The following is a 27,785-nucleotide window of genomic DNA, read 5'->3' as shown; positions in this document are numbered from 1 at the left end:
TCCAAATTAATTTCTGGATCTACTAATGACTTGTGACCCTGAATCTGAAAAAGATATTTTAAAAGAAGTTGTAATGGAAACCCTGAGAGTAGTTACTGGGGGTAGAACAAGAGGGAAAACTAAGCGAGCCAATCCCAGGGCAGACTAAGAGGTAGAGGTCAGAAGACGACCATACAAACAGCAGTAGTTAAAGCTAAAAAGTTTTTTTCACTGTAAAGAAAATGCTCCTTGTGTGATATCGAGAAAATGTTAGAGACTGAATGCCTATGAATAATATATACCAAACAGAAGCAAACCTCAAGGTGATGGAGAAAAAGGACTAAGAAGCAAGCTCATAGCTTCCTCAAAGCCTTTAGTGTGTGGCTAGAAATCTTCATTACGAAGTACTGACGTTACACAATCAGACGTACCACACACACACACACACACTCCTGGAATCATGTGACTCTGTAGCCATGTTGGTTGTTTCAAAAACTGCATACAGTTATTTGGGTTGTTACCAACAACTCTTTCGTTTGTCCAAGCAGGATGGTTAAAACACCCCAGAAATCTCAAAGCAACCGCATGTGGATCAGGCTGCTCTTACCAACCAGTCCGGTAAAATTTCCTCATTTCCAAGGAACTGGAGCCTGCAAAATGAAAACCAACAGGAATTCCTCTATCTTGGGGTGAGCCAACTGTCTAGAACCCTGTAACTGAAATGGCGTTGAAGGAGCCTTAGAGATCTGGCCAACACGCCCTGATTTTGTGGGTGAGGAGACCCTAGTGCCACCGTTCTGAGTGACAGAAGCTCGACCTTGGGACTAGTGAACTTTCTGTGACACTCGGCAGCCCTGCCTGTAGCGAACGGGTCCATGAACAGGCAAAATGCACAATTATCTCAACTGTCTTATGACTCCGGATGTAATCACTAAAATGAGAAAAAACCCTGGTTCGTGCCGGTGTTATGCAGGAACTCTAAGAAAGAAAGCTAGCCTTTCTAAAAAGTTATGAAAAATGGAAAATTCCTGAATAAAGGGATAGACTGTGGTAAACTCTAAACATGTGCTCTATCCATAACTTTAAACCAGTGCCTCCCAAACTCTAATATGCATAAGAATTGCATATCCAGTGTTGAAGTGTGAATTTCTGGGCCGGTACCCAGAGTTTCTAATTCAGGAGGCACTAGGTGGTACCTGGGAATCTGCCTTTCAAGCAGCACCACAGGTGATGTGGGTCAAGGGCAGCGACCGTCCACAGGAGCTCCCCCCCCCCACCTCCCCACTCCTGCTACACCTCCAGCTTCAGGAAAGGTGGCACGTCAGAGTCCTAGAGCAGAGGGTCACTGCATCAAGTAGCAAAGCTCTGTATCAAAGCATGCGGTGACATCTGGGTCAACCACTGTCAGAGCCCACGCCTCTGTGCGCGGGAACAGAAACCCGTCCCTCGCCCGTGCTCCACGCCGCGCGACAGCAGAATTCACAGGGTCACCTTCAGGACCACTCCCGCCCGCCCCGCACTCGGAACCTGCGTCCGGCTGCGTGACGGCCACCAGTCACCCCTTGCAGGTGCCGGTCCCGCTTTCCCATCAGAACACCAGAAGAGGGGCACGCGGGCGCCTCCCTCTCGAGCTGACTGCGCGGGGTTAAGCTGAAGCAAGAAGCGCTGCCGGGTGACCAGAGCATCGCGGCCGTCGGTCCGGGCGCTCAGGCGGCAAAGTCTTCACATCATCCCAGACCAACGGCTTGCTGACGAGGAATTCCCATATCCCTTCCCTGCCCCCACAGAAAAATCCCAAACCTCCCAAATCAGTTCCTGAACAGCAGGCCAGATTCGGCCTGTTTTGTCCCAAAGGCTACGGCGCCGGTTTGCGCGGCGGCTGGTCCCGGACTCGGCGGCCGCTCCGTTAGAAGGCCGGTGCCTTGGTGATGGGCTGCGGCCAGGCCCCTGCTGATGCGTCATGAGTCCGAGCTACACTGGTGACTTATGTGCTTTTCTTCGGGCTCAACAGACCCCGTCACTCCCTTGCTAATCACTTTTACACTTGAGACTTCTCACGCGCTACACAGACACGTTTGTTCACCAGGTATGAATAAAGGCCCTTTATAAACGGTGCTGCTGTCTGCAAATGCGGAGATATAATAAAGCCTTTCTGGGGTGTTTTGAAAGATGAGAACCTTCAAACTCAAATTGTGCGTTAATTAATACTGGATTCGCATTCCCATCTGTATATTCTGTAGCCAGTGCCTGTGGCTGCAATAAATATGTCTGATTTACCATTTATTTTTAATGATAGTAAATTTTAGTATTTGCTGTCAGCACGGAATCCCCCTCTGGTGAATATACTCTATTAGTATTATATTAAAAACAGATTTCCTCAGTTAACAAAAAATATATAGGGCTACTCCAGCTTTAAAACACATACACACACACTCTCAGAAATTAGGATGAATTATTAATTTGTAACATCTGGGAATGGGTTATGTTACATTGGGAAAATCCCAAGAGAGGCAGGGCAAGCCGTCCTCTTGAAAATGACTTCATATCTGAACACTCTGGGGACACAAGGCCAGGCACTGTGTCATCATGGCCTGTACTTGACAAACGGCTGGACAGGTTCCTTGAATGGTGTATGGAAACATCACTGGGGTGACTTACACGTAAGGATAAACCGTCATGCTCCTTCTCAACAGACATTAGTTGACACCGTATATCGTGACTGACGGAGGCATGAATCTGTCAACAGTCAGTCTTGTTGGGATTTTTATGTTTCCCACTGAGAACAGCTTTATAAAAGCTTAAAGTCGGCATGTGACTTCTCTCCTATTCCTTACTTCCTTTAAATTCTGTAAAAGCCATTTTGGCGCCAGTGAAACTGACCCCCCCACAAAAGTCAGAGAGAAAGGACTTGCGTTGCATTTTAATCTCTGACATCTGAAGGGTTCTCATCTAACGCGTGTCATTAGAATCTAAGGTACATGTTGTAAACGCTTTCTTCACAAAAAGACTTGACTAGTCTTGGACTAGAACCAACCCTTTGGGCGATGCCTCGTATGAGTCTTTGAACACATTCCAATATGCTGTTTTCCCCTAGATGTTAAAATACGTAAAGTGCTCCTTAAATGCAAGGGTTTTTAAATGTCTTTTCATGGTGTCGCGTTTTCAGGTACGGGGTTGTTTCATAGCCTGACTCAGAAGGCTGTTCCCGAAAGCTCCGAAATATCCTTCTCTACTTCATCACCCTAAGCTTCTCTGACTGCTTTATATTGGGAAAACTCTACATGGGATTGTGATGTTAACTGCAGAAAATCAAATGCCCTCAAGTAAGGCGGATCAGTTCTGTAAAATATGTGAAAAAGATTAAAGTATGTAAATCAAATGTCACTTTACACATGCAAATCCAACTTTATACAATCCAGAAGAGTCACCGAAAGCCATCCCAGCCCCTCAACTCCCTGTGAGGTGGTCTAAGGTTTTTCACAACAGAAACAGACTCCTGGTCTCTGTAAACTGGCAACTTACCATCTTTTCCTTGTTATGCCTTTACAGTGCTAATAACAACTAGATTCCATAGTCTTTTAATGAAAAGTTTTCTTTCCTTTATAATTTCTTACCACTTCCAAGCAGTCAATGATCTTGGTTAGTTTATCTTCAGGTAAATTCTTCAGCAAGGATACACTTCAAAATTAAAAAGAAACCTTTAGTTATCTTCCTGAATTAAACCATAAATATGCACCTACATGTAGTTCAAAAAAATTTTCCCTGCATCTAAAAAAATTTAATGCACTTAATTTTTCCAAAGTAAACCTCCAAAATATAGCACACATAAATAACTGAATTTCAAAGAAACTGAAATTATAAGACCACATGCAATTATAGATATTTATCATGGGCGAATACATAAAGATAGTTAAGATGCCATAAAAAGAAAAAAATCAAATTTTTTCTGTTTGGGGAAAAAACAACACTTTATATTTGTTGTTGGTTTTCAGAGTGAATCACATCCAGAAATGTTCTTCCCTCCACATCTCAGTATCTCTTTTTTTAGCACGAAAAGGAGCTCGGCTTCCAGAAGAGGATCCGATTTTCATCTAAATCCTTGTAATTAAGTAAAGGCTGAATCCAGAGGGGAATGCAGGAATTAACATGGAAATGACCTTTGATGATTAGTCATACTGTACTGTCTTTTAAAATTAATGGTAGCCAGGGACAATGAATTGGAACATTTTACAAATAATAATGATATGCAGAGGATGAAGTAGGATACTGGAAATTATTATTTGAGAAAAAAAATATATCAGGGGTGCCTGGGTGGCTTCAGCTCAGGTCATGATCCCAGGGTCCTTGCGTTGAGCCCTAAGTCATCGCCAGGCTTCCTCCTCAGTGGGGAATCTGCTTCTCCCTCTCTCTCTGTTCTCACCCCTAGTTATGTTCATGCTCTCTCAAATTAATAAAATCTTTTAAAAAATCAGAAATTCCACACAGTATGATTAACCAGTCAAATGGTTAAGTTATTAGAAATTTCTCTTCTACCTTACCTTACCCACTTTTACTCAGGACTGTTGATATAAGATAAATTCTTTCATACCATCTAAAATCTGACATCTCTCGGGAAAAAAATGATGCTACTCCAAAACTGCATGATTGGATCTATTTTTGAAAAGAGAGCTCGCCCTAGACTGACCCTTGCATGTGCGCACAGAGAGGCACACCGTCAGCAGATGGAGATACGAGTGTACAGAATCCTTTGTCGTTGGAAAACACTAGAGCGCGCCCCCACGGGACAAGAGCTGACCACACTGCGGTAGAGTCAGGTAACCGCACACTACCACAGGAGGAACGGCCAAACTCACCGGGTGACGTAGAAAAAAATACTGAATAAAAAATTGAGTCACTTTAGGGTAAATACCCAATAGTGCAATTGCTGGGTCATAGGGCAGTTCTATTTATGATCTCCCTGATATGAGGAAGTGGTGATGCAACATGGGGGCTTAAGTGGGTAGGAGAAGAATCAATGAAACAAGATGGGATCGGGAGGGAGACACACCATAAGTGACTCTTAATCTCACAAAACAAACTGAGGGTTGCTGGGGGGAGGGGGGTTGGGAGAAGGGGGGTGGGGTGATGGACATTGGGGAGGGTACGTGCTTTGGTGAGTGCTGTGAAGTGTGTAAACCTGGTGATTGACAGACCTGTACCCCTGGGGATAAAAATATATGTTTATAAAAAATAAAATATTAAAAAAAATGAGTCACAAAAGTAAAACCTTTTTTTTTTAAAAAAAAAAGTTCAAAAATGGGTTAAATCAAGCTATAGGCAAAGTAATAAAGAAAACCAAGGAATGAGGACTAAGCTTCCGCATGCAGACCGCTCCCACGCAGAGGCAGGTGGAGGCCGGGAGGTGAGTGGGGAGCACGTGAGAGCCACCAACGAAGCTGTCAATGTCCCAGGTCTTGGTCTGGACAGGGAGGAGCTCGGGGACACTCATTTTGTGTGTTTCATAACTTACATAAGTACTGTACACCCTTTACACATATATTACACACTTCATAGTAAGGACATGTAGATGGAAAAGGAGCTCACTGTGTGTCATGAAACCAAGTGAAACGTCTTTCTCTAATCTCCCTCCTATGAATGAAAAGGTAAAGAAAGAGTAACCGGACTCTTCACTGGCTGACACACGCTCGTGGTGAACGTTCTGCCTCTGGTCCAGGCTGGGGTCTCTCATGTGGGTGAAAATTCTCTCCTGTAAACCTGCTACCCTTGGGGATTAGTGAGGAGACTGGTCTGAGGAAAAATCTCTAGTTTGTTTTCCTTCTATAAAGAAAGAGATAAGGTTTACCTGGGTCTCCACTGAGCCAGTGTTTAGGGCCTGGTAATAAGGATGTGATGAATGAGCATGAACAAGGGAACGAAAGGAAGAAAGAAGGGAAAAAGGTTTATGTGCTAGTAAATTCTCTGAGCTCCTTCCACTAGACAGAAGACTCTAGACTCCAGGGAACGACATGAGTACCTAGTGGCTCAAGCTTTATCTCACGTGCTCAAAGGCAGTTCACAAGCACTGGCTGATTTATTTACCCCTTCTTGGCCCTTGCGTGACTGTAGTTCATTCGCTTTTAGTGCTGACCTGAGTTGCTCAGTTGTTGGATTTTTAGGTCACCTGTACTCGGGCAGACCCCACTACGCGTCAGCCGGGATGTTGGCTGGCAATTCAGGAAGGTGCCTGCTTACTGCTGCTGAAGCTCTTGGCCAGGAGGCAGTGTGAACTGTGGAGGGTAGATCAGCAAGATTCTATAGGAAAACCCTTCACACCTACAATGTTCCATTGATTAGCAATGCATTTATTCACTATTTATTGAGTTCTTACTATATACTAGGCACTACGCCAGCTCTAAAGTCATTGGCTTTGCAGGCTAGTTATGCAAGATAAAATCACTGTAATTAAAAAGAGCTCACAATTATTATTATTATAATTATTATCACCATCACTTATCATAGGTAACACAGTGTGTACTACAGCTGTAGAGACTGTCAAATCTCCCACAAAGAAACATGGAAATGGTTTAAATAAAGAATTTATATTCTCCAAAAAATATCTGTTTATAGTCATAACTGGCTTTTACAGTGAGATACGTATTTGCTTCTCTATGAATTAATGCATCTGAGTTTTGGTGGGGGGGCGTTACAGAATAGCTCACAAAATATGTTCCAAGGAACTGTGTCATTATGACAAATATAGTAACATTTCTGGCAAGTTAATTTGCTACAAATAATAATAATTTGGAAGACAGGGTGGTTATACAAATGAGAAAAAATGTCTCAGGGAAAGCAATTAAAGACAGTAAAATACGTTAATTTTAATATTATTCTAACCAAGGCATTACTAGGAAAACTGTCTTTTGCTATCCACTTCCAAATTATAGAATGTGTTTCAAAGTCAACTGAGCAACCGGGGTGAATATTTTGGAATTTTTTGCCCATTCTTTTACATTGTGTACGACAACTCTGACAACACAAGGGCAAATTCAGTGAAAGGAAAAAATCAGCGTGCAGGGCCAACTGGGATTCAATATAATTTTTTTACCTAGTGGCATTTACTGCAAGGGAATACTTTTGCTCCAGTGGTTTAGTCATGTAGAAAATGCTTAAATGAGAAAGGCTACGGTAAAATGATCATTGTGGTAAAACCTACATGTCCACAATAAGGCCACCTCACCTTCTACTCTTTGCACCCGTGCGTCGTTCTTACCTCCTGAGGAAGTTTCTGTACTGTTCGTCTCTAGCTTGAGCCGTCCTTCTCATTATGTTCTGGAACACCTCTCGATCTAGTGCCCATGTTTTAACGTTGGTAATAGCTTTCGAGAAATCAAGAAAATAATAAAATATTGTTTAGTCCCACATTAAGAAAACACTCCATAATGTTAATCAATACATTTTTCATGTATTCTCATAAAATGATATTTCTTGGAAAATGCATTATTTAACATGCAAATGGAAGGAAGCAGTGATATAAATCGTGGGCAATTTCATAAAATCATCTTTGGCTTTGAAATGAACCATGATTTGGAAGTGAGTAGCAAAGATTTCCTCTCTAATTATGTTTTGCTTAGGATGACATCAAAATTAGTTTGCAATTCCTAATTACATACTACATCATCAGGATGTAGTTCAGATTTATGCTGCAATACAAGAGAAAACCAGCCAGCTTGTAGCTAGATCAGAGAGCAAAGAATTCACAAGTCGATAATTGGAAATTTAAGATCTTTCAGTGTATGAGTATGTTTTTATATCTTTTTATGTTGTTCAGACATTGTAGCTAATGAGAGCCAATATATTTTAAGGATCTCTATGGTTACTTTTGTATAAAGTGCATACAAATCATTTTCATAGAGATTATGCAAGACAGTTTTTGAGACAATTTTTTTATAGGAAAGACATGGAAAGCAAGAATAAAATCTAAAAAGGAAGAAGAGCAGAAGTTGCAGCTCTAAGAGATCTAGATTAAATTATATTTGCACTTTTTTTTTAAGAAGTAATGAGAGCCTATAAAAAAAATCAAGACCCAAAGCTTTGGTTTCCCAAACTTTGGAGCAACTTAGGTTTATCTTGGCATTCTTGTTAAAAATACAGATGCCCAGGCTCCATTGCCAAAGATCTTGACTGAGGTTTGGAGTAAAGTCCCAGAATCTGCATTGTTATCAAATCCTGCAGCAATTCTGAGATGCTCCCGCCAGTCCTAAATACTGAGAAACACACCTAATTAACTCTGCCCAAGATTACCATGAATGAAATCAATAAAAACAGGAACGCTTAAATTAATCCCAGAAGTCACTCATGAAACTCTCACCAATTAATTCTCATCCCTTTTGATATTTATATATTTTCCTTAGTTTCATTAATTTTTCTGGTTTATAATATGATCAGAACATCACGGAGAATGAAAGGCAAATATTCTGGATGAACCAAAGGCAGATGTTTACACAGTTAAAAAAAAAAAGTGAAGTGGCAATTAAAGCAAATATTGGAATAATTCAATAATATGAAGCTATTTTCATATTTTATATGCAGGCACCTGATGTAAAGGTTCTCTTAATTTGAATTGTTTAGATGAGGGCTTTCAATATAAATCCTGTAAGCACTCATTTCTATTAATAAGAGCACGTGAGGCACCATGAAAGACAAAAATACTCAGCAGGCCATAGTGACTCAGATTGTCATAAGCATTGGGTAATGATTCAAAAATACAACATTTTATCCCATTACCTTTCACGGAGGCAGTTCTTGTACAGTTGTATAAAATGGCTAGTTCCCCAAACGTGGTCCACATAGGGATGGATGATAGAAATTTCTCCCCTTGGAACACCTCTAGTCGGCCCTCTGTCAGTCAGAATTAAAGAAAAACACAAATGATCAAAACCCATCTGGATTCCATAATTGCAGAAGTAAGACCATCTGAAAGTACACAAAGCACACCAGCAAGATATCTTATGATTCTCGTTACAATATTGTGGTGGAGAGTGTAGACTGATAGCAACTTGGCCATGTTAGCTGATCACCCTGAAAGAAAGAGTTATCTACTTTGTCTCAGGTTTTTTGCCGGTAATGGGAGTACTAGAACTAGTATTGACTTCACACGGTGGTTGTGAGAATTAAATACGGTAATAGAGGTGGGGAACTTAGAATAAAGGCTAACACATACTAAATGCTGTATTAGTGTCATTGTTACAAAGTTCTTTCTCTGAAGCAGTGGATGGCAACTGTTGTATTTGAAATACTTTCTACCCCATGAAAACGTGGCACATAAAACTATTTCTCTTGTGCAAGAAACACAACAATCCCTGTATGTCTGTATGTCTTGAAAACACAGCGGAGCTGCTTGCAATAACAGAAGGACTAGCTTGTCCTCCCTGAGCAGTGCACCGGCCCTGGAGTCTGACCGTCCAGCACTGACCGATCATCGGCTGTGTGACCCTGGGCAAGTAACGTCACCTTGCGTCCACTGTGGTCTTCCCCTCAATCATTGAAATGAATTAATAAATGGAAGTTGATAAGAAAAATGCTTGAGAAAAACAGCATCAGGGGAATTAGAAGACAAGCCACAGACTGGGAGAAAATATTTTTGCAAAAGACACATCTGATAAAAGAATGTTTTGCAAAATATACAAAGAGTTCTTACAACTCAACAAAAAGAAAACAAGCAGTCTCATTTGAAAATGGGCCAAAGAGTTTAACAGACATTCTCAAAGGAAGAGATACAGATGGCAAATCAACATATGAAATGATGTTCCACATCCTATGTCATCAGAGAAATGCAAATTAAAACAACAGTAAAATGCTACCACACACCCGGTAGAATGACAAAAATCTGGAACACTGAGGACACCAAATGTTAGTGCAGATGTGGAGCAAGAGGCATGCTCCTCCACTGCTGATGGAGACACAACGTGGGACAGTCACTCTGGAAGACAGTGTGGTAATGCCTTACGATATTAAACATAAGAGTTTGCCGTACAATGCAGCAGGTGCCCTCTTTAGTATTCACCCAAAGGAGTTCAAAACTCAGGTCCATGTAAAGACCTGAACGTGGATGTTTATAGCAGCTTTATTTGTAACTGCCAGCACTGAGAAATGGCCGAGATGTCCTTCAACGGATGAACAAACTGTGGTCCATCCCGACAATGGGATATTACTCAGTGCTTAAAATGAAAGGAGCTATCAAGCCAGGAAAAGACCAGGAGGAAACTTAAGTGTACATGACTACGTGAAAGAAGTGAATCCGAAAGGGCTACACAGTCATGATTCCAGCAATATGATATTCTGGAAAAGGGAAATGATGGAGAAAAATAGAGAGGTTAGTGGTGGCCAGGCATGGCGTTGGCTGAGATGAACAGGTGGAGAGCAGAGAATTTTTAGGGCAGTGAGAAATGCTCTGCATGGAATTATAATGTTAGGTTCCATGTCACTAGACATTTGCCTAAATCCACAGAAGGCGCAACACCAAGAGCAAACCCTAAGATGATTCTGATGATGTATCAATATAGGTTCATCCTTGGTTAAAAAAAAAAAAAGGACCATTCTGGTCAGCGATGTCGATAATGGTGTAAGCTATGCATGTGTGGGGAGAGAGGAGGGCGGAAAATCTCTGTATCTCCCTCTCAAATTTGTTGCAAACCTAAAATAGCTCTTAAAAAAAGTTTTGTCATATAAACATGAGACAGGGTCTGACACTAATCTTGATCTGGGCAACAGCCGAGGCAAGGGGAAGACAGCAAACTCCTCACAATTCCTTTGCCTGGTGATTCTCTCCTTTCCCTTTGAACAAGTGTGAAGATAACCTTGCCTAACAGACAGTCATGTGCTAGAAAGACCTACATTCTTAAAGGAAGAAAGATGGTGGGGTCGTTCTCTTTCCCTTGGAGAATTACTCTTTCCTTCTCCTAGTTCACCACCAAGCCGCTCTGGGTCACCTCTCTCCAGCCAGCCATTCACCAAATCGGATTTGAGTACCTGTGTTGGACCAGGAGTTGGTCCAACAGCCTTCGAGACAGTGTGGACAAAACCCAGAAGATACTTGCTCTGATAGAACTTAAATTGTAGTAAAAAATACACTCTGTTTGGGCTCCAAATCTTACAGACATGATACAAAATTTAATAATTTCTCATTACAACTAAATTCTACTCCATTGAAAGCACTTAGTGGTACCGTTGAGTTGATATCATGGATTGTCATGCATTTCAAGTTTTTTTTTTTAATTGATGATGACTCATGGTACTTGAGCAATACTGAAGAATTATATGGAATATCAAAAGTTTAAGCCAAATATGCTTTTACTATGGACTATTCATGCTGTATGTTATAAAGGGGAGATTTTGAATTAATTTGCTCACTGACATCAGGCAAGTCAGTCCTGAGATAATACTGTAATCAATTCAAATAAGAAACGGCCCAATTTTCATTGTTCTGTGTGCTCTAGCCCTGGTATCTATGACTGTGTTGAAACCAGTTTCTGGCCTAACTCTTCTCTGCTCTCGCCTTTCACTGGAGTCACTGGCAAGGAACCTGATGGGCTGACATGAGCTTCTCATCCTTTCCTAGTATGTTCCATGAAAATTTGCTGAGTTAATGATCTATCTCTTCTTGTCAGAATTTCTGGTGTTGCTAACGTAGAAGTGAAATGGCCAAGGGAAAAGCTGAAAGAGGGGGAGATTGCTCTGGATCTCTGTCCCTAAAAACTTGGAGGCTAGCTAAATTCAGACCATATTTCACTTCCTGGGTAGAATAATTACTTGAGAATCACTGTATAATTTTAAGGGTGTCTACAAAGATGTTTACAGCAAATAAACACCAATATTTATGGAACTAGAGTGTCTGAAGAATCAAAGTATATGAAAACAATCTTTCATACGGTTATAACTAGAATATTACATGCTTATTAACTAGTTTGGATAGGCAACTTCTGCCCCATCCCTAAGGCCCTAAGGAAACAAGGATCATAAAAGTATTCTTAGATTGCCAGGAACTAGCAGTAGAAAATAAAAGGCCACAGAAAAACTCAGTTTACACTCCATTTGGTTAAGCTGCTTTAACTTCCTCCCTAAAACTCAAAAAGTGGGTGATTCAGAATTTGATAAGGTGTTCAATACGCGTATACCCTGTTCAGATCATGTCTTGCTTTTGTATCTAAAATAACTTTAAGTACAATATAAGGCATGCATTTGATATGCATTTAAGAAATCCTTTGCTTATCTGATTTTTAAAATCTATCCAGCATGTAAACATGTTCCTATAGGATATATGTAGAAAACAATTTAAATGGTTCTTAAAACACCAGTGTTAATCTTCAGGCATTCCATTTGAGTCATGTGCACTTACATGTACCTAAATTATCTTTTAAAGTCATTCATATATAACCAAAGTACTTCACAGAACCACAAAAAACACTGTTTTCCTTATCCTGCTGCAACAAGCTAAAACTGTCCACATAAGCAGCAATATTTTGAATAGAAGCGCCTTTTTGTAGCCGAGTAAGTGGCACTGTGACTGAGGGTACCGGCTCAAGCCAGACTGCCTACGTCTGCACTCCACCTCCACCACGAGGGAGCTCCGTGGCGTTTCTGAAGTCACTGAACTTCTCTGCTCCGAGTCCACGTTCGGAATACGGAGATAACAGCACGTGCCTAACAGAGTTGGTGGGACGGTGACAGGAGATCCCTCTAGTAACGCTCAACAGCGGCCTGACATAGAAAAAGCATTCAGTAAACATCACCATCACCAGAATGATTAGATCGACCTTGTTACTATTTCAAGAACTCAGATCTGTGATGTTGTGTATACACAGAGCAACTGGTTTTGCACTTTGATAAATGTTTGTAAAAAATCATAAGACAGTAGGCAAAGTATTTATTGTATGATACCTGGAAAAACCCGTGAAACCCACCTGCTAGCACAAAGATGTGGTTTCCTGGTTCTCCTTGCTTAATAATGTAACTGCCTTGCTGGTAGTTCCTCCCGTACATGCACTCCACCATGTCTTTGATCTGCTGAGGATCCAGTCTCTTTAGAAACTGGTTTTTATTAAGGGCATCTGTAATGAGCTTCTTCTCACTGGCGTAATGGGAAAGAGATGAAAAATGACATTGATGAAAACCATGTTTTGTTGCTTAGATTTACTTTATTTAGATTTCTAATATTACCACCTAGGTACTTACCACTTTTCCGGGAGGGACAAATTTTCTTCTGGCCTCGCCCACACAGACCCTGATAACTACCATACTTCACATATAAAACCTTTAAAAATATTTTGAATAGTTTTCGGTAATTGACATTATATCAGTTTTATCACTCCTGGCTGTCATCATCACAAATGCAGCCTCTCTCAAGATCTCTAGGTTAACACAGTTAATAATATTAGTAATAGTAATGGATAAATGATTTTTTTAGACGGAGAGAAAATCTGGCTGGTCGAAGGTCGTTTAAGAGACTATAACAAAGGATGCATTTACTCATGTACACTTACATGCATAATGCCTATAGTAGAAGTTATTTATTTATTTATTTAATCTTCCTGTGAGATAATTACTGTTCCTACTTTCTGTAAAAATGGACTAAAAAGTCAGAAGCAACTTAATACCCCTAGGATTTCAATCTAAGTCCATGGGTCGGAAGACTATTGCCTCTTCTGAGCTATTAGAAGTCAGCCCCTTTGGGACTTGCTAGGTTCGATCAGAAACAGAGGGTGATGGTGGCAGGCTGGGTTCACCTACGTTTTGACCTTCAGTATGTCTAGACTAGACAGAACATACATTTCCAATCTCATAACCTAGTCATTTCCCAAACCCAAGGCCCTCTTGTTGATAGTCCTTGAACATTCTGTTTTCTTTTGGAAAAGAAGTAGTTCAAAATAATTACCCAAACTTCCTTACCGTAAATTTAAAAAGTTTTAATTAACATACTTTTCCATAGTTATAGAACTATTGAGCTGGCAGGAAAGCGACCTCGTGGGCTAAGTTAGAATCCCTGCACCACACACTTGCTTTCAGTCAAACTCAGTGTGATTTCTAAAAATAAGGGTTTCTTTTCTGTATCTTTCCTTCAAACTCTCTCCTGCCACTAGCTTTCCTGTTTCAAAACTTGTCATATTTTTCTAGACAGAAAGTTCTCAAACATAAGTAAAATTCCATGGATTGCCTCCTTCCTGGATGGCCCCACCCGTCAGATCATGAGGTTATGGAAAGAAGACACAACAGAGAGATTCCTTCTGCTCTCCAGTGACTCCATCACCCTCGGAGCCACACTAACTCTTTGAGTACCTGGAGAGCTTACCTCCTCCTGCAACTAACCTATCATCAAACCTGTCATGTCTCTTTACAAAAATATCAGTGACTCATTTCAGTTTCCCTTTTCAAGGATGTCACCACGGTCCAAGAGAAAAACTTGGGTCTGTACAATGTTAATAGCTTCTTTTTTAAAAAGAGTTTCAGCTTCTAGCCTCTTTCCCTGTAGTCGATTCTATACTTGATTATCAGATTATTCTTGCTAAAAACTGACTTCATCTGATCTCATTTTCCCCTCATCTGCTGAAGCCAATAATTCACTCAGCTGATATATATCGAGAAAATACATTGACAACATGTTCTTCTCAGAGCAAGCATCTGAACAATGCCAAAACAGCCCCAGCTTTCACAGGCCTTCAATACTCTCCTAACATCCCAGCCAGTGTTTCATCAATGCCCACAGAGCCTAATTTCCCAAAATATGTTCCAAGAAGTGCTCTTCCTTTATGAGCAAAAGTGTGCTGAGTTGAACAATTTTGGAAATTCACAATGCATACTTTCCAAGTTCAAAGAAATCTTCCAGTAAACGAATCTCTTAAACCAATGTTTCCAAACCTCAGAGTCTTCTTTATTTATTTCTTCTTTTGGCTTAACTTCTATGAACATTCCATGGAAGCAGTCTGAAAACCCTTTTGACCGTAGAAGAAAAGCAACATCCCACAATCTGGTATTCACCATTTCACACCACATGACTCCACTTCATCCATCCAGTATTTACTTGCAAAAAAAAACCTTTGCTTCAGTAGGCTGGTATCCTCATGGCCTCATATGCCTGCCAGCTTTATCGTTAGACTGAGCCTCTGTTTTCTCCTCCAACTTAATTTCTTCTTCCCTCGATCAGCTCAAGCTTTATAATTCTCCCTTTATGATCTAGCCGACCTGCCCAGGTGCAGGTGTGTAGCTCACACAATCCTTTAAGTCTATTCTAAACTCCTAGAGTATTGTATCCATGTCTATTCAATTCAACAAACTTTATCAAACATTTACTTGGGGCGTAAAAATTAACTAAGCATGGCCCATGATCTCAAAGAGTTTCCAAATCCTTTTAACTTAATTGAGGGTATAACCCTATTATAACATCCTACCAATAGAAAAGGGTTCTCTCTATAACTTTTTCTCCAAACAAGATTAAAATTCTTTTTTTTTTTAATTTTTAGAAAGATTTTATTTATTTATTTGACATTGAGAGGGGGAGGAGAGCAAACACAAGCAGGGGGAGCAGCAGGCAGAGGGAGAAGCAGGCTCTCTGTTGAGTAAGGAGCCCAATGTGGGACTCGATCACAAGACCCTTGGATCATGACCTGAGCCAAAGACAGCAGCTTAACCAAATGAGCCACCCAGGTGCCCCAAATTATAAATTCTTAAAGGACTGGGTCTTCTCTTGAAATGTCTAAGAGGCAGCATACAGCAGTGACTAAGAGTATGAACTTGGCTACTCCTTCTCCAACAATGATAGACCAACTGTTACCAAAACAACTGTCCCTGCTCACACAGTACAACTCCAAGAGCTAAAGTAGATATTTACAAATTTGTTTGAAAGCACTGGACACCTATCAACATAACCACAGCTTGAAAAGCTGTTATCGACAAGAAAATATGAGCTTGATATTCACCTCTGCTTTTCCCTTCAAGGAATTTGTTGATTTGTACCCAGCACTGAGCAGAGTTTTGGCAATCTCAAAGGACTAGGAAGACCAAAGTTAATGTTCAAGGCACACCGTGAAGGAAGAATCCTGGTAAACACCCAGGATTTCAGAGGGGTCATCCATAAGGCTGTACCAAGAGAAAGAATCAGCCCAAAAGAGGCTAGCTCTGGAAAAAGACAGAACACAAACTTCAAAGTGTCAAATCCCATTTTGGTTAAAATGATTTGTTCCTAGCCTGACTGCCTGCCACAAGCAAAGAAAAGTGTTTTCTCCAGGATATTCACAAAATTTAGAGACTCAAATTTTCTCTAGAGCTTTCCCCTAAAGAGTACATGGTAAAACATCAGGCATACCAAGAGAAAAGACCAAATGAGTGAAGACCAAGAGAAAAAAAAGAGAACAATAGAAAGAGACCTAACAGGTCAACATATTGTAGGTATCAGATACAGAATTTCAAATAATCTTATCCAAAGAAAACCATACCTAAGACCATCATAGTCAGATTAATGAAAACCAAACAGAAATGGGAAACCTGGGATGCAACTGGAGAAGAGACAATTACCTCACACAACTAGTAAATAAGTTACGGGGTTAGGTGACTTACGCCTTGACTGAAATAAAAGAAGCCAGAAGACAATGGGCTCTCCAAAGAGCTTCACGATGCCTATTTCCACTATCTTAACCCAGTGAAAATAGCCTTCAAACGTAAAAGCAAAATGAATACATTTCAAAATGGCATTCCATTGACAACAGACTCACAATGTTGGAGAGCTCCAGACAGAAACAACCCCAGATGGAAACTACTAGATGCTAGAAGGAAGAAACAGCAACAGACAAAGAAGGCATCCATGACCAAAGGAAGCTCATCTTTACAAAAGTAACAGCAACACCTCGAGGATTTTAAAATGTTTGAGAACAACAGTGAAGCTGTGCGTGGGGTGTACGAGATGGCAGTAAACATAATTTAAGGTCCAGGAAGTGATAAAAGCACTAAACTATTATTAGAAATTTACTAAATTAAGGAAGCATGTTATACTTTAGGGTAACCCTTATAAGATGAGCCAAACAATATTTAACTAGAAAGCTAACAGAAAAAAAAATGGAAAAATAATATGCATCTAATCAACCCTAGAAAATGTCAAGAAAGTAAAGAAAAAGAAACTATAGAAGTGTAACAAATAAGAAACAAATAGTACTATGGTAATAAGCAAATATTTATATTTACATTAAAGATAACATATACTAAACACTGCAATTTAAAGAAAAGACTGTCAGATTGAAAAATAAAATAAAAGGGAAATATGAAACGCGTGTTACTTATAAGAAGCATTCCTTAAAGATAAGGATACAGAAAGGCTGGAAGTAAGAAAGTAGAAAGAGATATTTATATATTATAAACACCAATTACAAAGAAAATGTTTCTTGATATAGGTAACTAGAAAAACACATTTCTAGAAATAAAGATGGATATTTCATATTGATATGATCAGGAAATACAGGTATTCTAAATCTGTATGCAATTAATTAGATAGAATCACAATACAAAAAACAAAATTGGCAAAAATAAAAGAATAAACTAATCCACAATTCTTTTGGGAGATTTTAATACATCCCTTTAAGTAACTAACAGGACAAGAAACAAAAGTCAGTCAGAACACGGTTTTAAACAGGTGACTATGAAACGTAATTTCTTGACCTCACTGATACTTCACTTAGATGATTACATTTGGGGCACTGGGTGGCTCAGCTGGTTAAGGGTCCACTCTTGCTTTTGGCTCAGGTCATGATCTCAGGACTGTGAGACCAGGCCTGGCACCAGGTTCTGCACTGGGCATGGAGCCTGCTTTAGATTCTCTCTCTCCCTCTCCCTCTCCCCCTCCCCAGCTTCCTCTCCAAAAATAAAGTAAATGATTGCATTCAACAAATTCAGAATACACACTCTGCTCAATGCATGAAAACTTTAATGAATATTGATGATATGGTGAACCCTAATGCACGTCTCAGCAACAGAGTATGTTCTTTGAATAGCAGAATGAAGCTAGAAATCAGCAACAAAAAATAATCAAAAAATTCTCAAATGTTTGAGAATTGAGCAACACATTTTTTGAGCAATATATTTCTTTATTTTATTTTATTTTCTGTAAGAGAGTGCATGCTTGAGCAGAGACACGGGGGAAGGTAGTGGGCAGAGGGAGAGGGAAAGAGAATCTCAAGCAGGTTCCACACTCAGCATAGAGTAGAATGCAAGGCTTGATCTCACGACCCTCGATCACGACCTGAGCTGAAACAAGAGTTAGACGTTTAACCAACTCAGCCACCCAGGTGCCCCAAGTAATACATTTCTAAATCACCCACCGATCAGTGATCAAATCATAAAGAAAATCAAAGAGTATTTTGAAATAAATGATAAAAGTGTGACATACCAAAACTTATGAGATGTACATAAGTCATGCTAAGAAGGAAACTTACCTTATTAAATAGATTTATTAGGAAAGAAGAAGATAAAATCAAATAAATGTTAGAGAAAAAAAAGCAGAGTGAGCTAAAAAAAAAAGGGGGGAGAAGAAAATAAACATTAAAATGAAAGCAGAAAATAGTAAAATAGAAAAAAAGTATAATGAAGAGAAACAACACAGCCCTCAATGGTTTCTTTAGAAAGACACAAAACTGAGGAATTCTCAGCAAGGCAAGGAGACAGACAGAATAATTATCAATCTTAAAAATAAGGGATCCATCACTGCAGATATTACAGATATAAAAAGAAATGATTGGATATATAGTATAATCAACTTCTGAAAATTAAGTGAAATGAAAAACCTTGAGAAAAATATAATAAACCATGTATGACAAAAGAAGAAGCAAAAAAAGTGTTTATCAATTAGAAAAATTGAACCAAAAATAAAAACGGTCTCACAAAAGGAATTCTAAATCCAACCACTAAGTTTTTCAGACACTGAAGGAAAAATAACATTAATCTTACATAATCTTTTTCAGAAAATAAAAAAGAAGAATTCTTACCACCTTATTTTAGAGTATGAGAATAGGCTGATAATAAAACTCACAGCACAAGAAAGAAAAATTAATGTGATTCACGATGTAGAAAAAATAAAGATAAAAATAAATTAGTAAAGGGGTGCCTGGGTGGCTCAGTGGGTTAAAGCCTCTGCCTTCGGCTCAGGTCATGATTCCAGGGTGGGGGGATCAAGCCCTGCATCGGGCTCTCTGCTCAGCGGGGAGCCTGCTTCCCCTCTTTCTCTACCTGCCTCTCTGCCTACTGTGATCTCTGCCTGTCAAATAAATTTAAAAAATATTTTAAAAAAATTAGTAAAATCTTATTGGATGCAGAAAAAGCATTTGATAAAAGTAAACACCTGTATATTATTTCTAAATTTTAAAAAAGCTCTTAGCAAATTAGGAATAGAGTAGAATGGAATTTCATTAATCTGATTAAAGATTATGTATAGAACAAAACAAAAACAGAAAGCATTATATCACATGGTAAAATATTGAAAGCCTTCCTCTAGGTATCAGAAATGAGACATTTTAATTTGACCCTGAACCAGAAGTCAAAGAAACACACAAACACACACACACACACACACAAAGAGAAAAAAAGAAAAAATACCAAATATGTAAATGTAGGATAAGAAGAAATAAACGTATCCTTCTTTCTAAAGACACGCTGTATAAGTAAAAGATTCAAAGGAATGTGTAGGTGAACTATCAGAATTAACAAGTGATTCCAACAACTGGATACAAGGTCCCCAAACAAATTCAATTTTATTTCTATATCCCAGCATCAAATAATTAAAAATGAAAAATTTTAAATTACATCACTTTAAAAAGATAACAAACCTCCAATATACAGGATCATATCTAACAAAACCGTGTAAGACCTCTACAGAGAGAAGTACAGAATTTTAAGAGAAATGGAAGAAATGGAAACATACACCATAGCTGTGGATGAGAAGACTAAATCTTTTAACGATGTCCGTGCTACTCAGATCAGGTTTGATGAAATCTCAGTCAAAATTCTGAAAACTTTTACGAAAATTAACAAGCTGATTCTAAAATTCTTGGTCATCAAAGGCCCAAGAAAAGCCATCACAAGAGAGGAGAGCCGTAACACAGCTGGGAGACTTGAAGTAAAGGATGTCAACATTCCCTAGACATCACAGTAATGAAAAGAATAAACTCATGGCACAAGAAGGAACAGGAAGGCCTTTGGAACAGAGGAGAAAGTTCAAAAATCCACCTCCACGAACGAAGAGCCTTCACGTAGGGCACTAGTTGTACCACCGAGCTGTAGGGAAACCGGACATCAGTGGAAAGTACATATTCCTAAAACAGCTCACCCTTGTTAACCATCAAGGAAGAGGTAACCAAAGCCGTAGCCAGATAGCGCAATGTACCCAGCAGAACGGCTAGAGCGGAAAAGCAAGACCAAAAACAAAAACCAACTGACAATGCCAAAGGCGCCGAGCAGGCAGAGTGACTTCATGCTAACAGGTTCCTGGACAGAGTCTGTGTGTGTTCAGCTACTTCGGAAGATTACGTGGCAATCTGTATCCCATGTGAACTTAGAGAGAACACAGTCCCCGGCAATTCCTCTCCTGGGTACAGAACCGCCATAACTCACACGCGTGCGACGGATGCGTATGTGCAGACACACGCGGATACAGACAGATACAGAGGGAGAGAGACAAGCAAAAACGTTCGTGGCCGCCTTGCTCAAAACTGCTAAACCGATCAAATGCTGACGATAGCAGAGTTGACAAACTGTGGCACAACATCCAATCAACACTGTATAGCGCTGATAATTAATAAGTCATTATTATTGATTGATAATTATTACTGCCACACACAATAACATAAGTGACTCTCACTATGTAAAACAAACAAGCTAGTCTATAAACCCATTAAGATAAAATTCAGAAATAAACTGGGGTGCTGGGTCGCTCAATTAAGCATGTGCCTTGGACTCAGGGCATGGTCTCGGGGTCCTGGGATCAGGCTCCACGTTGGGCTCCTGCTCAGGGGGAGCCTGCTTCTCCCTCTGCCTCTGCCCCTCGCCCCAGCCATGCATGCTCTCTCGAATAAGTAAATCAAATCTTCAAAGAAGACAAAGATAGGCACAAAGTAATCTGTGAAAATCCGAACTGACCCTGGCTACCGGTGAGGTGGATAACGGTAGAGGTTAGAGGAGAGAAAGGGGACTGAGGAATGGGGAATGTGCCGTTGTCCGGTCCGTCTGGGGGTAACATGGGCTTGTTCCCTTTAGGATTTGTGTACTTCAGTGAAAAGTTCATCAAAAGAATAAAATGTGGGGGCGCCTGGGTGGCTCAGTGGGTTAAACCGCTGCCGTCGGCTCAGGTCATGATCTCAGGGTCCTGGGATCGAGCCCCGCATCAGGCCCTCTGCAGGGAGCCTGCTTCCTCCTCTCTCTCTGCCTGCCTCTCTGCCTGCTTGTGATCTCTCTCTGTCAAATAAATAAAATCTTTAAAACAAAAAAAAATAAAATAAAAAATAAAAATAAAAAATAAAATGTGGAAAAAAAAATGTGTCAACGAGTTTGTTGTCAGAAAATCCTTCGTTCGAATCTGTTCTGCCCCTTGCTTGCGGTGCCGCCTCGGACACGTCACTGACCTTTCCGAATCCCAGACTCGGCTGTGAAGAAAGCGCAGGAATCCTTTCTGCTCAGAGTACCCCGCGCGTTAGTAAGACAATGACAGTCGAGTGTTGGCGATGCGGGAGGCAGCAGCATGTGTTTTGGGGGGTAGGAGAGTGGAATGGGAAACGTTCTAGAAACCAGGGATACACAGAGAGGCGCTGCCGAGACACTCAGCTCACTTCCAAGTTCCTCCCTCCAGGCTGATCTCAGAATTCACACCCAGAACCTCCTATAATATCCTTTCTCATCCTCTGCCTATGTAATCAACATTCTTGGAAGCAATAAATTTCTGTCCTTTAATTTGCTTCAGGAAGTTTAGTCGGTCAAAGTCCACCAACAGTTCCTGTTACGTTAGGGTCCCGCATCTTTTCTCCGGTTCTGACCTTACAGGCCTGTGTTCTCACTGTTTGCTTCTCTTGGGTAACAGCATATCCCGCAACCTTCTTTGCATAAGCTCAGGGCAAAGTAGGGGCCAGTGGCCACGGCCTGCTGCTTTCCTTCTTATCTGCCAAGGGTTTCTTGTGAGCAGAGAGGCTGAGGCCATGCAGCTCGCACGGCACGTCGTAGCTCAGTTACACACAGAGAGAGAAAGCATTCTGTAACGCACACTGCCAAGGGCACAGGATCTGGAGCCGCAGTGCCAGGGTTTGAGTCCTAATTCTGCCCCTTATGAACCGTGGAACCCTGGGCAAGTCACTTAATCTCGAGTTTCCTCAGCTGTAAAATCACAATAAACACAATAAACACAGTCCACAGGTCATAGGATTTCTATGACAATTTAATGAGTTCGCGGTTTAAACCTCTAAGAACAGTGCCCTGCACGTGAAGCTATCCCCACCTAAGGGATAGCTGTAATTCTTAGAAGCCGGCAAGTTACCAGCAACTTAAAAACCTCAAACAGCCCTAAAAACTATACTTAAGACCTACCTTGATTTTATTGAGGGAGCCCCCCTCCCAATGGTGGTAAAACTTGACAATCCAGCCTCGCTGCCTGTTCAGCCTCCTGGTGCTCAGAGCACCCACGGGCCACTAAGCTGCTTACAAGTCCCCAAATGTGCCAGATGCCTTGTCTCTCTGCCGGCCGTTCCTCCTTCAAAACCCAGCTTGGATTCATCTTTTCCATGGAGCCCTCCCCGATCCCACCAAGCAAATTGTGCCCCCTCCTTCCTCTGCACACCTACCTCTTAGAATACAAACTACACAAGACTGCAAACATGTTAGCTTCCCCAAGGAGACTGAGATCTCCAACTGCGTGGCCGTGCCTTCTTCATCCTCTTAGGAGCCAAATCCTACAAGTGCACCTGGAGCCCAGAGGAACTCAAAAGATTAAGAATGCTAACGGGCTACGAACGTTCCTACTCCTTCCCCAAGTTTACGGGTACAGGGGCAGGAACGGAGATGAGAAGTGTCGCTATTCCGTAAACAAGCCGCAGGTGAGAAGCAAAAGAAGCATCTCTTCACTTCCTTTTCCCAAATAAACCAACAAGAAAGAAAACTAATAAAGGCACAAGTTTATGATTTGGAGAAACCAGCCTGAGAACGATGAGATCACCCTGTGCGTAATCAGAAAACGAGCATGACTTTCTCCTGTCCGCCCGCTCTCTCCACTGCCATGTAATTGAATACGGTCGTGATTTAATCACGTTTACTGCTCCTTCAAGCTCATGGCAAAAACCTCTGTCTCTCTTCAGTGTGTGCCCAGGAGCCTATTCCCAGGAGCATCCAAGAACAGAGTTTAATAATGAAACGTTAAAAACAACCAAAATTTACAAGGGAGTTAACCTGACACACTCAATGATTGTCCTCTTCAGTCGTCGAACTGAATGTCTCTGGAGTCGGCGGTAGGAAGCGTGTTCCTACCTACAGAACACAGGCTCCTAATCGTCGCTGCACACCATGAGCCTCTGGGGAGGCTGTATAAATCCTGGTGCCCAGGGTGCTCCCCCCAAGCCAATTTAATAAGACCCCCGGCGGTTAAACCTCAAGGATCAGTATTTTTAAATCCTCCGCAGGTGACTACGATGCATGCTTAAGGCTATGAATTATGGCTGTAAACAAGCAAAGGCGAGGGAGCCCGAAGTTGTCCGTTTCCTCTTGATTCCCGCGGCACTGCACCGCGGGCTGCTGCAGCGATCAATCAATTACTATCAAGTAATTAACAGTGGCTGATTAGTTAACGAGACCAAATTAACATCTGTTGCAGGAGTTTTCCATATCTTACTCTCCTCTGCAATATTACAAATAAACAGAAATAAGAAAATCGTTACTCCTCTCTCCCTCTTCCCAGGAAACCATACGGAACCTGCAATGTGGGTCAGCCCCGCGGGGCCAATGCTGTCAAGTCAGCCCCAGGACTCTGGAATGTTTTTTTTAATTGTGGTGAAACACACATTTGCCAACGATACCATTTTAACCATTTTAAGAATGCAGTGCAGTCGCAGTAAGGGTATCCTCATTGTTTTTCGACCATCACCGCCATTCATCTGCAGAACCTTTCTCATCTTCCCAAACTAAAACTCTTCCCATTAAACAATGACTCCCATTCTCTGCTCCCAGCCCCTGGCAACCTCCAATTCTGCTTTATGTCTCTGCAAATGTGATTAGGTATGCCATATAAGTGGACTAATACAATATTTGTCCTTCTGGGTCCGACTTACTCACTTGGCATGATGTCCTCAAGGTTCGTTCACGTTATAGCATGAAAAAAGGAAGGAGTTTATTTCCCTTCTTAAGGCTGAACAGTATCTCATTGTATGTATACACTGTATTTCATTTACCCATTGATCCCATCGTCAGTGGACATCTGGGTTGTTTTCACGTCTGGGCTACAGTACATAGCTCACAGCATGCTGCCACAGACACACATCTACAAGCCTCTGGATTTTTACGTAAGGCGTTGTATCTCCAGCATGGCCGGCGTTCCCACCCGGGGAATCTCACAACAGTAAAACAAAAGGGCCTAGTGTAGTGTCCCGAATTCTAAGATGTCTCCATGATCTCCAATCCCTTGCATCAAACTCTTGTATAATCCCCAACCCTTGAGAGAGGTAGAACCTGTGATCTGCTCCTTGCCAACAGAATACGGCAACAGTGAAGGGAAGGTCATCCCATGTGTGTAATATAAGATTTCATCTTAATCAACTATAAAGAGATTCTCCAACTGGCCTTGAAGAAGTAAGCTGCCATGTTGGCAATGGGTCTGGGAGCAGGAATGCGGCTAGGAGCTCCAGGCAGCCACTAGGAGCCGAGAGCTGCCTTTGCTGACAGCCAGCAAGAAAACAGGATGTCAGTCCTACAACCGCAAGCAACTGAATTCTGCCAACAATCTTGGGAGCTTGGAGGAGGGCTTCTTCCACTAGAAAGCTCAAGGAAGGGACACAGTCAGCTGATTCTTTGACAACAGTCAAAATGAAACAGTCAAAAGTTTCACAGTGTGAAACCCTGAGCAGATGACATAATTGTTGTGTCATCTCCTCTCAGTAATCAGAAAATCAGAAAATCAGAAAATCTGTTGGGTCATCTCCTGACCCACGGAGACTCTAGGTAACAAATATGTGTTGCTAAGCTGCTAGGTTCATGTTGGCTCGTCACTCAGCAAGGGAAACTAATACACCTGGCTTTCCCAGTGTTTCTGTTCCAAGAAATTTCAGGAGATATCTTTCTCGCGTTTTACCTCCCTCCCCCTCATCTGACCTGGAAAGAAGGGACTGGAAGCTGCAGATCTTTCTTTCCCTCCTATTTCCGAGAGCTTGATCTATCGTCCCCAAAGGGATGCTCAAACCCCTGCGGCTTGAAAGTTACCAGTTAAAATTAATGGACATGATAAACATACATTCCGGGAAGCATTAAGTGGACACTGAGAGTTCCCAACTGCTCACATTTTAGTCTGAATTATATACAAGACACCCTCTGGTCATTCCCGGCTGTATATCTCAAACAAAACAAACCAACAACAACAAAACAAAAAACTGACAAAAACCTGTTAAACAAGGCTGCACTAAAATACCTACGACTATCAAGTAATCTGAAGGAGAGTCAACATGGAGGGGAGGAGGTAAATTATTTTAAAATGAGATTTTAAGAGAAGGAAACAGCTTTAATCAAAGAATAAATACAAGAAACATAAGAAACACATCTTTCACAGACAAGGTACTTCTAGAAAGAGTCTAAAAACCGATGGGCGCCTGGGTGGCTCAGTCGGTTGAGCAGCTACCTTCTGCTCAGGTCATGGTCCCAAGGCCCTGGGATCGAGCCCTGCGTCAGGCTCTCTGCTCATCTGGGAACCTGCTTCCTTATCTCTCTCTCTGCCTGCCTGCCTACTTGTGATCTCTCTGTGTGTCAAGTAAATTTAAAATAATAAAATTTAAGAAAGAGTCTAAAAACCAAAAAGCTTTGTCTTTGGCTTCCCTTTTTGAGAATTCCATTGCAATTTAAACCCTAGAAAAAGGGGCGCCTGGGTGGCTCAGTGGATTAAGCCGCTGCCTTCAGCTCAGGTCATGATCTCAGTGTCCTGGGATCGAGCCCCGCATCGGGCTCTTTGCTCAGCGGGAGCCTGCTTCTCTCTCTCTCTCTCTCTGCCTGACTCTCCGCCTACTTGTGATTTCTCTCTCTGTCAAATAAATAAATAAAAAAAAAAATCAAAAAAAAAAAATAAATAAAAAATAAACCCTAGAAAAAGTCAGGGGACAGGAGCGGAGCTGCCCAGGCTTCCAGAGGGAAAAGGGAGGCTTTCCCGGAAGCAGACGGTGCTGCTGCTTAGGAGGCAAAGGTCCGTGGAGATGCTCCCTCTGATCCAACGAGCTCAATGAAAAAGGTCACTCTTTTCTGGACGGTACTGTTTCTATTATACTCTTTCCTATGAATCTAACAAGAAAATGGGCAGTGTCCAGAAAGACATGCGATGTCTGTAAGAAAAAACTGGGTCAGAACCGAGGAGCGCATTTCAGAAGACACTTAGAAGATGTGAGGGCGGTTGGAGGCTCCTCTCGGGCCTGCAGGTCGGCGGTTCAAAGCCAGGCCCGCTCGGTTCATCTGCAGGAACCTGTCCGCAGTCCGGCAGCCCCACAGACTGTGGTCAGCTTCGTCGAAGTGAGCATCGCAGCAAGTACAACAGAATGATATAGGCTTCGGGGAGGCTCCGAATTGGTGGCAGCTGTGTTGACATCCAGGGGACGTCACAAGGCTCATGGCACTGCACGGTGAGCCCGGGCCGGTGACTTCTGCCAGCCGAGCCCCGGACAGTAATACTTCGCCGGCAGGCGGCTGTGAACCTGCAGAGAAAACCCCAACCCGGGTCACCCTGAGAGTGCCTGGCCTGGAGCAGGTGCTTGAACCGGCACTGGGGCCGCTGGCCGAGGGTGAAGGGGAATGAGGGGACCGAGGACACGTACACGACAGAAACGGGACACGGGACAGGCGTGCAGAGAGGGGAAGCCAAAGAAGGAGAAAACGAAATTGAACACGAGCTTGGCTGAGTGAGAGGTTCTAGTTACTGAACTGAAGCCGCTGACCCGAAGCACGGAAGGACACCTTGGCCACTCCCAGCCGCTAGCCACGGCTGCTGGCTCTCGCGGGGCCTGAGCACAGCAGGGCACGGGCCGGGGCCCGGGGGCACCGAGGCCGCCAGCGCGGGCGCCGCTCCGAGGCAGCTGGGCGCGCCCACCTGCGCCTGGACTCTGGACTGTTCCCAGCAGCGAGGCCTCGGGTGTCGAGTGTTTTCCGAGGCTTAATGAGACATTTTCCCCAACACCTGGCAACTGGCAGCAAGATTTGAGGATAACGCGAGCAGGAGCAAAGGGCAGCCTAAGCGGAGCAGAAGACCATCTGAGCCCCGAGAGGCCGCCCGGCTGCGGGTGCGCGGTGAGGGGGCCCCACGGCCTTCGTCTGCTGGAGAGAAAGACGAGGGGTCAGAGGTTGGAAGCGAGAGGGACTGGGACCAGGAATCAGAACGTCTGCCTGAGCCTCCTTAGGGTCACCGAGATGTCCAGGGAGCCGCTTCCTAATTCTAGGAGGTTCCTCAACTTGTCTGTGCTCCTTACCTCTCCCCTACCTTTTTTTTTTTTAAAGCAGCACCACCCTTTCCACTCCTGCCCTGCACGCACACCTCCAGGAGGAGCCATTCCCACGGCTGGCTGTGCCTCCTATAGGGGCTGCCC

General features: G+C 42.1%; 1 protein-coding gene across 5 annotated transcripts in view; it reads right to left on the bottom strand.

The window, feature by feature from the left end:
- PRKG2 (protein kinase cGMP-dependent 2) overlaps positions 1-27,785 on the bottom strand; it is a 97,945-nt gene that overhangs the window by 52,444 nt on the left and 17,716 nt on the right. For all 5 annotated transcript variants that reach the window (XM_059154457.1, XM_059154373.1, XM_059154694.1 and 2 more), the window contains exons 3-6: positions 12,918-13,084; positions 8,743-8,856; positions 7,229-7,334; positions 3,594-3,657 (exon numbers count right to left, since the gene is read on the bottom strand). In XM_059154457.1, the coding sequence (XP_059010440.1) occupies positions 3,594-3,657; positions 7,229-7,334; positions 8,743-8,856; positions 12,918-13,084 (451 nt within the window). The remainder of the gene's footprint in view (positions 1-3,593; positions 3,658-7,228; positions 7,335-8,742; positions 8,857-12,917; positions 13,085-27,785) is intronic.

Source organism: Mustela lutreola, chromosome 1 (genome assembly GCF_030435805.1).
Source record: "Mustela lutreola isolate mMusLut2 chromosome 1, mMusLut2.pri, whole genome shotgun sequence".
Lineage (NCBI taxonomy): Eukaryota > Metazoa > Chordata > Mammalia > Carnivora > Mustelidae > Mustela > Mustela lutreola.
The sequence above is the reverse complement of the archived record's forward strand: the minus strand, read 5'-3'. Positions and strand labels throughout refer to the sequence as shown.